Source organism: Poeciliopsis prolifica, unplaced genomic scaffold, assembly GCF_027474105.1.
Source record: "Poeciliopsis prolifica strain line A6 unplaced genomic scaffold, Auburn_PproV2 SCAFFOLD010, whole genome shotgun sequence".
NCBI lineage: Eukaryota > Metazoa > Chordata > Actinopteri > Cyprinodontiformes > Poeciliidae > Poeciliopsis > Poeciliopsis prolifica.
Genome location: NW_026562385.1, coordinates 103637 through 116410, shown reverse-complemented (window position 1 = coordinate 116410; position 12774 = coordinate 103637). Strand labels below are relative to the sequence as shown.

General features: G+C 39.9%; 1 protein-coding gene across 1 annotated transcript in view; it reads left to right on the top strand.

Annotated features, from left to right (window-relative positions):
* Window positions 1–12774, top strand: part of pde4a (phosphodiesterase 4A, cAMP-specific) — a 44519-nt gene that overhangs the window by 24262 nt on the left and 7483 nt on the right. The window contains exons 2-6 of the mRNA XM_055035704.1: window positions 5826–6011; window positions 7160–7196; window positions 7370–7440; window positions 8151–8200; window positions 10614–10726. Coding sequence (XP_054891679.1) covers window positions 5826–6011; window positions 7160–7196; window positions 7370–7440; window positions 8151–8200; window positions 10614–10726 — 457 coding nt within the window. The remainder of the gene's footprint in view (window positions 1–5825; window positions 6012–7159; window positions 7197–7369; window positions 7441–8150; window positions 8201–10613; window positions 10727–12774) is intronic.

The following is a 12774-nucleotide window of genomic DNA, read 5'->3' as shown; positions in this document are numbered from 1 at the left end:
AAACTGCCAGAGTTACAAAGGATGACTTAGATCGAACCACAATGCAGTGCAATCCTGCAAAAAGCATGCAACATACACTATTATTTTCCTGTATTCAGCAGCAACCAGGAGATGCCTTCTCAGCACAATTTCCATTGATGATATGTGCATAAAATTGCTAGTACACTTGTTCTGGGGACAACTGACAGATAAGTCATCTTTTATTATCTGGTGCTCATGCCTCTCTGAGCAACAGCCCATGTGGTCCATATCAGAAACCGCCACTGCTTCATCACAAAGCAATTGGACAAAAAGTTCAATCTCTGGATTTGCAAAATAAAATAAAATAAAATAAAAACACCTACAGCTATAATCTCTGCAGAATGGGTTTCTTTATTACTTTCTTTCCTTTTTTAGATTTATTTGCCACATGGAGGTTTAACAAAACGTTGAAAACCTCAAAAAAGAAAGATAGAAAGACAGAAAAATTCCTCTGCAAAGCACTGTATATGTGAGTTCATGCATTAAAGCTGAAGAGATGTGGGTGCACCAATATGAGAAACAGCGAAGAGTGTTTTTGCTACAGTATTTCTGTGTGTGTGCATACAGGGGTGTGGATGAGTCACTTTCAGAGGGTTCATGAGTTAACATTGAGCGCGGACTCTGTATTTAGCAGCAGATAGAATAATTGTCTCTTCATCAGCTCTCCAGAGATTACAATAGTAACTGTCAAGTGAATCAGAATTCTTGACATTTTTTAGTCTGTCTTTGAAAGACATTGTTCAATCAGACTTTGTGTAAGGCCCTTTTTGTGTGTGACTTTCCAAGACGAGCTCTATCATCAATCCCCAGTGCGTCATATAAGGAAACGGTAGTTACCCTCACTAAGAGAAAAAAGACTCAAAAGAAAGGGTAAACTCCTGAATGTGCAAGGCAGGAGGAGAGGAGGAACAGCTTGACAAGGCATCTCATCTTCACTGTGTTTCTTACTGTGCTCATGCTTTAAGATGCTTGCTGAGAGGCAGGTTTTTTTTCTTTTGCTGGAGAAAGGCTGAAGAAAAAGGGGGAAACAGACACTTCTCACAAGACATCTCATTTGTGCTCTCATGTGGTTTGTGCAGAGTATATGAAGATGTGAGCAGCTACAGAAAAACAACAACACCAAAAAACAAACAAACAAACAAACAGAAAAAGCAAACATTGGCACACTTTAAAATGTTTGATCTGTATTCCAAACACAAAGCAAAAGCTTAGCGCCGCAACCAAAAATAAAATAAGAGTGATGTTTGGATGGAGTTTTCCACCATGATGGACAGTAATTAGATGCCAGGAAGAGTTTAAATAGACTTTTCCATTGGACTTAAATATTTTTGGAGCACTACTAACCTTAAAACCTACATGAAGATTTCTTATATTTCTCACAACTAATCTGTAATTTCAAATAATAAGATTTAACTGTCAGAAAGTAACTACAGTGTGCTGAGTTGGAAAGATTCTTCAGACGCGTGAGTCATTTCTACAGTAAACTTACCCATTATTTCTTATGCAATCTGCCTCTCTTTTTTGTTCTTTGAGGAAATTGCCTCATTCCCCGACATGTTGTTTCAAAATGCCATTCTATCAGATCCTGGGGCTAATCAGGTTGCTACAGAGGTATTAATCAATGCCTGCTTTTATGAAAGCAATAGATTACATCCCAAGAGGCTGTACAGAAAGTGAGCAGCCAGTAAAACATCACATGCAGCAGCTGTAACCTTTTTTTTTTAGTAATGTTGAAGCAAAATGTGTGGGGTCTTTTAGGAATTTTTTGGGGGGCAGATGGTATACAGCACAATGTACAGGGCTCTAAAAAGTATTTTCTGTTATCCTCACACTGAAATGTTTCAAATGATTGGAAATTGTTGTCATATCAGCCCATGATTACTTTTTTTAGAAACAAAAACTATTTTCAGATCACAATTTTGTTTAATAAAGGATAAAAAACTATCCAAACAAAGTGAAAACATTGAGTGAAAACATTGCTTCTCACTCCGTTAAATAATTACGTCACAGTGATTCACATGCCTATTAGTAAGTTTTTCCGAACCACAGCTAGAGCCAGTTAACAGCTGTAAGAATCAAGAAATCACTTAAACCTTAGAATCTGTCTGACAACATGAAGTTGGCCAGTAATGCTTAAAAAATATGATCATAACAAATAAAAAAGACAAAAAGTTTCTGACATCTTTCAGTCTAAACCAGGTAGCCCAGCTATTACTGCGGCTGACAAACAGGAACTTAAAAAAAAACATCTTTATGATCCACAGAGAAAAATACTTTGGTGAGATGAACGTGGGGTGTTTTTAGAAATTGTGTGTATCGTTACATTTAGCGTAAATGTAATTTCAGGAGAAAAAAAAAATCCCCTGGTGCCAGTCAAAAACGAGGGCTTTGTTGTTGTAATGGTCTGAGGCGGTTTTGTCTCTTGCCATAACTGATGAAAACATGAATTCTGCTCCCATGCAGAAAATCCTGAAGGAAAACATTCGGCCTGTTCGCCATCAATCCAAGTCTGAGAAGCAAAAATAAACTTCAAATGAAGAGTTTGCTGTGACCTTGAAAAGGTTGTTCCGGCTTGGCAATCCTCCAGTGTTGCAACATTAAGACAATTTTGCAAAGTGGGTCGAACTAAAACTCCTCCACAGTAATGTCAAAGGCTCATTCTGTTTCTTTGAAGAAAAAACATAATGGCAGTTTTTTGCGGTCGGCCATCCCGGCCGTTAGACTCAATGCTAACCTGTAGCTTACACAGGAACATAGCTGCTTTTCCAAAAACACGAGTGATTTGAAAATGTTGCATTTGTCCCAAAAACTTTTCACAGCACTGTATGAGTTTGTGAAAAGTTCCAGCTTGAGAGTTTTAACCACTCATGGCTACGATATAATCGGTACATTAGCCGTGGTGAACGCTATTTCCAGGTCTAAATGCTGCAAATTGAGAACATTTAGGAGTCAGAGAGTCTGTTCACATCTACAGGCCAAATAAAATGCCTTAGGTTGAACAAGGCTGTTGATGTCAAAATACAAAAAATGTTTTGGGGACAAACCTTGCATGCTCTTTGGCGGGGCATGTAAACATTTACACAGGGGTATGAGTCAACCCTGATTTTCCCCCACCCCTCCTTTTAGGTTGTTTGTATATTCACTTCAAATCCTCGTTACACAGGCTTCGCACGCTTCTCTGTTCTTGCGCCTGTGGTCTGTTTCTCTCACTGATCAGCCTTCCTGTTGCTGCAGAGGAACTGTCAGCTGTGAGATAAGCATTGTCAGAGCACATGCTTTGCGATAGTGGCAGTGGGGGGAGGAGAGGAACTGAAACACAAGATAGGGCAAAAAGGGCTGGCTTGTTCAGAAAATGAACACATTATCTCAGGTTGTTTTGGGAGCGTTTGGGGAGTTTTGAGGACGGAAACCCGCAGCAGACTGGATAATTCATAGGAAGAAGGTCCGGTTCCAGCATACAGGAGTGCCTAGAGTCAGTGAGTTGCTCCAGTGTGAAATATCAAAATCTCTTCTCCTTGGGACTTTGAAACAACCTGCACAGGAAAAGGATTAAGAAAAAGAAAACTGGGAGCAAAACTGTGGATGTGAGACGCAGAGATCCGAGTTTACTGGGCCTGAGGATCACAGAGAAGGGATATGCATGTTGATGAACTTTGCCTCCTCCGGTACGACACGTGTGGAAGAAAAAGACTGAGGGGAGGATTGGCCCTTATTGTTGAATCCGGCTGGGGATTGAGGACGGTTTGCAGCACGTATAACTGGTGCTGCAGTCATGTCTGCCTGATACGCGTGTGCGCAGTGAAAAAGTGGATGCGTGGGAGAGAGGCAGCCATACAGGGAGTGAGACAGCCTGTTGTAAGTGGAGGGTAGGGGGAGTTTTCTTTAGATGGTCAGCCCTGGCAGGGCCAGAGCTTGCAGAGATGAGTCAGAGGAAGCTGATGCGACAGCTGCGGTTGTGGGAGAGTCCCGAGGGTCCACCTCATGCCCCCTCTGTCCTCACCTCACCTGGGTCGCCAGATGATCAATCACGCGGACATGCGGGGTCCGCCCTGTTTCGCCGCTTGAAACTGAACCGCAGCATTCAGGAGCGCAGACGCTCGTCACATTGTATATGCAGGTACAGTTCACCAAGGCACTTATATTTAATGTGCCCCAATTTTTTAAATTTTATATAAATATATATATATATATATATATATATATATATATATATATATATATATATATATATATATATATATATTTTTTTTTATATGAAAGTAGGTGCTCTGATCGTTGTGATCTTCTGCTTTAGTTTGGCTCAAAATGATGCAAAAAGCAGTGCAATGTGAATATTTTAGATTTCATTTTTAATTCGGAATGCTCAAGACTGATTAAAACAAAATACTCTCAGACTTCAGACAGAAACAAATAAAAAGGAGGATTAGCTCATGTAGCTTAGAGAGCGTCCCCCGGCAGACACTTTTGATGTGTTTTTCATTACAGAGGAAAAGTTGTTTAATGATAACTTGATCTGTTACCACGTTTATGGAGCCCTGTAGGGGGGAGGAGTGGCTCCTAATTGGCCAATTTACAAGTATGAATTCTAAAAATATTTGGCTCTGTTTTAGAAATCAAACTGAGAGGCGCTCAAGGCCTTATTTGCTTTAAAGGCTTCACACATTTAGGTTAAGTGAGTAGATGAGTTTCACTCTTATGAAAGGAATGTTGCAGCAGCCCAGCAACACAACGAAGTATTAGCTTCGCACAACATCGACTGTAACAAATTTGTTTTAGCTTATGTTGAATTCCATATGCAGAAAAAGAAATGTTATATATTCTGTCAGATAAACCGATTTCAATCCATGCTGTGCTGCTCTGTGGGCACAGAGTTCATTTCAGAGATGCAAGATCCAATCTTTTGATTTCTGAAAAGAAAAATGGCCTGAGGGATTCTACTGAGGCCTGGTTTCAGGGTAAAAGAGACGCGTAATTGAAAAAGTGTGGAGTTCCTCATTCATTTGAGCTTTACTGTAATTGGGCACAGTCGCTATCTTTTTGCTCCCAAACTCAAAGAGGAAGAAAGAACTGCCTTTGAAAGCTCTAAATGTTTTGTATTCTCTGGAACTGATGTTTTTCTTGTTTCAAACACTGAAGAGCGCTTCTGTTACAATTCAATGCAGAACCCTTCTATCGTGGAGTAGCTTGTTGCTATGGTTAGGATGCGAGAATACATCATTCACAATGCATTCCTGTGGATCCATTCATGCATACTTGGGCTAAACTTGGAATCTATCTTCCTTCAATCAGAGGAAGACAGAAGGTCAAAGGTCCACAGAAAACCTTGAATGTGTGCAAGAGTTCTCAATCATTCATTTCATCTTCAGACCTTTGGGCTCTGAAACAGATCTCCCAATCATTCACATCCTCCAAGAAACAGCTCCAGCTACAGAGAAATGGCAGTTATTATTGCTAGGTTTGCTGACTAACATGATTCCTACTGAAAAATGACTTGTCAGTAAAGTGTAATTGTCAGAGCAGCCCTGTGGCAATCTGCCAATTCCACGTTAGTGCAGACTCGCAATGATATCTCAGGTTTCGTCTCCTGCCTTTAATATTCCCTCCAAGAAGACGACAAACACTGCCGGCTGCAGTGCTGCTGCATGGGCAGCAACACTGCCCATGTTTGGTAAATAGTGTTTGGTTGTCCAAACACTATTTACTATCGCTGAGAGATAAGAAGTGGTTGCAAAACCACATGTTTTTTTTTTTTTTTTTACTTACATCAGATGTAAAACTAACTTTTTCTTCTTTTCTACCATCAGCTTTGATTCAGAAAATGGCCCGTCACCAGGCCGCAGTCCCATGGATTCGCAGGCGAGTCCTGGGTTGGTGCTTCACCCTTCTTTCCCCCAGAGCCAGCGGAGAGAGTCCTTCCTGTATCGATCGGACTCAGACTACGACACATCTCCCAAAACCATGTCCCGCAACTCCTCCATCAACAGTGAGGGGTAAGGGCAAAACCATTCCTGGGTGTATATGTACACACATACGGTAGTTTGAAATGATCTCATACAACACAACAACTGATGCAACTTTCCGAACATTAAATTAACCAGAAAATTATAATTGTTTTGCTCTGTTTTGTCCAAAACTAGCTCAAATTAAGGGGTGTTTCAAGCTTGGCTTACTGCTAAAGAAAAGCCTAAAATCAGTTTCTCTGCAAATTAGAAGTTTGTGTATGACAACTAAAATAAAGTGAGTTATAATATTGAAATGTTATATTATGAACTATATAATCATGGGGAAGACTGCTGACTGGACAGTTATCCCTCCAAAGGAAACTTACCTACAAATGGTCATTGCTAAAGAAAGATGTGTGGAAGGAAAAAATGTGGAAGATACGATACCAGAATTTTGAAGCAAAGCTCTTTCAAAAAGAAAGATTCACAAGGTAGACTGTGGCTAGAGCCACCTGACAGGACATTTGCCACAGCTGTCATTCCCCTGCATTGAGAGAGGCACAGAATCCAAGTGGTGAAAGGTCCAGTGGGAATTTTCCACAATGGATTTACGGAGCCATGCCATGATGTCGGCCAATTATGTTTTATCAAATCCAACATCAGCACAGTCTAACAGGAATCTGTTTGCTGACAAGAGATACTCTCTGATATCATTTTCCAGCAACACACAACCAAAAATACCAATATCTGCTTCAATAGCCATAATATCGCTCTTCTCGATTGGCCAGCAATTTAGGCTTGACTTAAACCACACAGAGAATCTATACAGGCAAGAGACACCTCACCCAAAAATACAGATGAGTGGAAGGATACCATCAGTGCCACATGGTCTTCCCTAATACTTCAATACAGGCTGATCACGTCTGTGCTACGCAGCACTGATGCAGTGATTCACACATAAAAAGCCCTGACAAAAATATTCATCGCCCATACTTAACAGTAAATTAACACTCTTTTTAGTAGGCCCACACTTCATAATGGTTTGATATGACTTTGACTTTGTGTTGACTTAAAAGTTACATTTAAAATATATGTATATTCTATAAGCTGTACCTGTGCACAAACACTACCACTGAGCCCCACAGCGACCCAAACTCACATTTATCTAATTTTCTACTTCCCTTTTTGTCTGCCAGGCACGCCGAAGACATGATTGTCACCCCTTTTGCTCAGGTATGTTTGCTTGTATTTGTTTATCATGCTTTTACATACTGCTCATTTTCGACAGCATTGCAAAGCAGGTGGAAAAACAGAACAGTGAACTTATCCCCCCCTCTGAATTCTGCTGCTTCCCTCCCCTCTTCTCCTTCCTTCTTTCCCTCCTACGCTGTCCATCCATCCCCCAGGTGTTGGCCAGCCTACGAACTGTAAGAAGCAACTTCACCATCCTCGCCAATGTCACAACACCCACTAACAAGTCAGTATCATGCTGTCGAACACCCCTTCCCCACACTTGTGCTCATCACGACTGCCTGCTTATTGTGTAGTTGCGCATATGCAAATATCTTCATTTCCTTGCTCCCGTGTGGAAAACATTTTAACCGTCGTGATTAACTGGTTTATGAGTCTCAGACAATGCTCAGGGAAAATGTAATCGGCATCATTTGGCATTTTTCCAGCCAACTGACTGAGGCCTGAGTCCACGGAGCTTTATGCCTCAGATGTATGTCCCTGACTCTTTGCCCAGACGATGGAGACGGTCAATAATGCTAAAATTATTCTCCCTTGTAATGCAGTAGACAGAAGGAGCTCGAGCTGGCAGGCTTTTAGCACCACGTCAATATGATATATAAAGCAATGCAGCACAGAATCATCAGCGTCTATAATTACACAGTGCTGCACAGAGAGAAGGTCTCTCAAAGAACGCAGTCATAAAAGAATGAAAGTGAGAGTCAGGCTTTGTTTTTGGATGCATTTATTGCGCTTTAAAAATACACATAAAAGCTATGATGTTAGATATCTATTTGTCAAGATTAAAGATATCAAAACAAATATATCTATCTACTATTGTCTGAACAAAGCCTTTTGTTGCCTGACACTGTAATGCTGATAGTAGTGTATTTTTGCGCCACAAGGGGGCAGCAGTGTTTTATTCATCCTCTCATATCATTGTGTGTTCGTCCACAGGAGGTCACCAGTGACAAGCCAACCCACTGTTCCCCAAGCTACTCTCTCTGGTATGCTGTCAGCTAATTAAAATGTATAGTCCAAGGAGTTTTCTTTTAACAACACACTAAGGCTCCACACTCCGAAAGATAAAAAAGAAAAAAGTCATACAAACTCTCTCTACCATCACTGAGAACACAATTTGTGTTATACTCAAAATGAGGGATTTTTTTTCATCTTTTTGTCTGTGTCAAGCTGAATTAATTTCAACTAAAACTCCTATTCTGAGCGTTTTACATTGTAGCTAAACCAACGGCTGGAGAAAATAAATAAAAATAAATACATTTTTTAAAACATGTAGTCCTTCTTGTAATAAAAAGCGACAAAGCATTCATTTCGACTTTAATAAACAGTTAAAAGACATGAGTTTAAAAGCCTGACAATACTCAGTATTTGTGTTGTCATCCATTTTCTTTTCTTCTTTCAAAATGAGTTTTTACACTGTGTGAGATTGTGTTGCATTGAAAGTACATTTTAAAACCATGCAAAAGGCTGCCAAAATAATTATATACCGTAAAACTTTTACCTTCAAGTGATACTTTGTGTAAACTTGCCATTTAATTTAATTACATTTTTATTTTTTTGTATCACCGATTTATTTAAGCTGTATATTTCCCCAAAGAAAAATTTCAAAGCAGCTCATCATAAAAAATGCACATGATAGCAGCCACACTACATCCATAGCACTATAAAGCCTAAGGAACATAGAAAAGAAATTTGAAAAAGTTTTAAAAAGTAAAACAGAAAACAAAATTTATCTTAAAATCATGGTACTATGAATTAATTGATCAATTAATGAATCTCTCCATGTAAATGTGTATACATGTTTACAAGTGCACATTGTATGCTAAGATCTAATGATGTAAAGTTATGTATACGCCTAGATTAAGACAAGAAATTAAATAGCTGTCTGAACAGAGGACATCCTGAAACATGTGGCGTGTCTCAGTGCTAGGAGAGGAGCCGACCGCTGCGACCTCTCCTCTGACACTCCAGGAGGTCATGGAGAGGGTGTCTATAATTGTTCTAAATTGCCTTCAATTTGTTCATTATCTCTGTACCTGAGACCCTGCAGGCTCTGGCCCTTTTAACCAGCATGTCCTTCCAATTGTAATTGTTTGACCACCTGTCTTGGCAGAATTGGTTGATTTTATTCAAACAGGTCGGCTGGCACAGATATTTAAACATAAACATCAACAAGGTCGAATTTGGAGCATTTTCTGAATCTTATAGTTAGACTACTTTATTTTAAAACCAGATTTGATGTGTGTTAGAGATCATTTTTATGTATGGACATCCAATGTTGTCCATGATTCAGTTGCCTCACTGTGGAACCAGTTTTTTGGTACAATCCACGTATTTCAATACGGCAGGGTGCTTTGGTGCTTGAAGTTTATCTGCTTTATTTATTCCAGAGCTATCCCTCTTTTTATATATATATCTATATACTTGGTGTTGTGTTTTTGAGATTGTCCTAGTTTGAACTTAAGTTAAAGAATTTGGAGACATTTCTCCCGTCATATTATTCTTCACCCAATGCACCAGTTCACCTGGTGGTGAAGCACCTTTCTCTGCCTTACTTTGACCTTTTTATGTATACTTATTGTCTTTGTGATCAAATAACTGAATGTGTATATATATATATATACATTGATATATACGTGATGCAAGCAACAATATATTAAAACATGGATATATAAATTGTATTCTATGTGTATAATTTTGAGCCTGAGTAAACCACAGATAGATAACAAGTTCAAAGTTATACATCTAATTCTTCCTTTTAAGTTAATTGAATTTGCAGGTTGTATTATCTTTCAAACCTGGAAGAAAACAAAAACAAATTAATAACATTTTGGAATTATTATAAAATGTCTCATGTCCATGATGAGTGTTGTGCAATTGTCTGAACTCATATATTTCATCATAATTCAGCGATGCAATTGTTTTTTAAAGTCACACATATTAAATGAGAGACCTGCAGTTAATGAAGAGCTTCTCAAATAACATCTTAAATTATGTCATAAGCTTATTATATTGAAAATATAATAAGCTTAACATATTATCAAAGATAATTATTATATTATTAAATATAATAATAATAAAAAATAGTAAATGTTTGTGAAAATATTTACTTAAACAAGTATATCTACTTAATATTTGTTTAAGTAAATATTAAATATATTTACAAACATGTTTAACTTTGAGCAATAGAAGATTTGCATACATTTCTTTAAAATAGACTTGTGAAACCACTCAGTAAATCAGAGGCGGCCTACTAGCTCCTAATTTCCAAAAGACTATAAGACCTAAACAACAATAAAAAAAACAATTTCAGACCATCAGTTTTGCTATTCTTTCCACGCTTTTCTCCATATGTTGGTTTAAATGATTTCTGAGAGTCTGTGTGCCTTTCTCTTCCAGAGGAGACTTACCAGCAGATGGCTCGGGAGACTCTGGAGGAGCTGGACTGGTGTCTGGACCAGCTGGAGACCATTCAGACCCACCGCTCAGTCAGTGAGATGGCTTCAAACAAGGTATTGAACCACAAACGTACCAACCAACAATTGCTTAATAAGATGTAATAATTAGTGACATTTTTATACATGGTCCAAATGAGGTGTTATCTATTTGTGTCAAAGGGGGGACACACAAGCACCACCTTAAGAATATCCTATCCGACATACCTGGGATATGTCTGATAGGTAACAACATATATGTAAACTTGGGACAAAATTATGAAACACTGCTTATAAAAATGTTCTTCACTGTTAAAAGAAATCATGCAAGAATGAAACAACATGTAGAGCCAAGAGAACCACAATCCTTCCTGAGTTTATTTGCAGTGCTGAAATGACTTATCAATAGATAATACATGTTACTTATAGTTTGTGATATTACACATTTGTTGTTTAAAAGCAAGACATGCAAATATGTTGCACCAGAAATCAGAGTGTTGCTTTTTGAATTCATACTCTCACATGAATGTGAGAATTTAGAGCAGCTTCTTAAGGATGCATGCAGTTGTATTTCCAGGGGCACAGGGACATAGAGGGAGTGAGAGAGGGAAATGATGTGACGGTCTGTGGGTGAGGAGGACATGAGAAGGAGGGGGAAGAGTGGTCCTGATGCTGATGTCTCCGCTCTAACCTTGGTTGCTATCTAACGGCAGCAGGATCTGCCCTTCCCTTTTACTCATTGGCTTCCCGCTCTGACCACAAGACATGTGGTTTAGGCAAGAACCAATGACAGAGAGGTAATTCTCCTTTAACAGGAATCTTTTTATCTTAAAGAGACAGTGTCAGAAACCATGTTTTATCCCCAAAATTGTCCTCATCTTCTGTGTCATCATTAATAAATAAAATATTTTATTTATCATTTTCAATCCGGCTTGCAATGAAAGAGCTGAAAAAGAAAAAGAACAGATGGCCGTAACTTATATGATAAGCCTGCGGATGTACAATGTACAGTGCCTCTGGGGACACAGTCTTTGTGAAAACATTTCAGTGATTCTGCAGAAAGGAGCAGCACAAATCCTTAACGTCATGCCAACATGAAGGTGCATACATGAACGTTGGCTCTCTGTCTCTCACTCTTACTCACACCCTCGCTCACACACATATTTGACAGACGTACATGCTGTCGTGTCGCACATGCGCTCTCACCCTCCAACAGGGAGGCAGCTGCAGAAACACACACACACGCATGCACGCGCCTGCAGCCACTGCCTGATTAGCTTGCGAGTGCTGTCTACAGCATCCAGGGAAATGGCGAAAGAGGCAAAAAGCACTGGAGGACGAATGGCAGCCTAAAGCAGCAGGATTAGACCTCTGGCATTTTGGGGCAGCTGAGGCATGGACTGACTTGGAGCATAGGACTGGGTTGCGCTGCTATCGGGAGGCGAGCCGATTACCCGTGCACAGGCAGTGTGCAGCTGAGGTTTGAAGAGAGGCGACTCAGACGGGCTGTTGCACCGGTGGTACTGGGCTGGGCCTTTGGATCTGTACCGTTTGGGAGGGGCAGGCGACGCAAGGAAAAAGAGACTGTTTTTCCAGACCACTGTTTTGGTGGGATTCTTCCACGGGATCGTATGCTTAGAGGCCTGCCTGCTCGCGTCCCTCTCTGTTTCTTCCAGTCTGTCTGTGTCTCATTCACTGTGTTCTTGTTTTCCTCTTGCCACCATCTGCATCTCTCTCCTTCCCGATGCTCCAGTTGCCATCCAAGTTCCCATCACCTCCATTATTCGAGATCACAAACATCACCCTTCCTGTTTTCCTCATCTCTGCCATCTAACTCTTTTTATTACTGTTTGTCAAGAGAATCAGCTCTTGAGGTGTTGCTTTTTGTTTACATCCTCCTCAAATAAACACATCTTCTCCATCAACTCCTCTCTGTGTCCTTCAGACGGTCTCACATTCCCCTTGCTTTCGCTCTGTCCTTACTCATTCAGCACTCATCTTCCTTTTATCCTGCGGTGACTATAGATTTGGGTCAGCCTGCTCAGAAAATGGGATAAGATGTAGTCTCCACTGCAGCCAGATCCAGGGGGGGCTCCTGGTCTGCCCATCTGGGGGATCCTCATCTC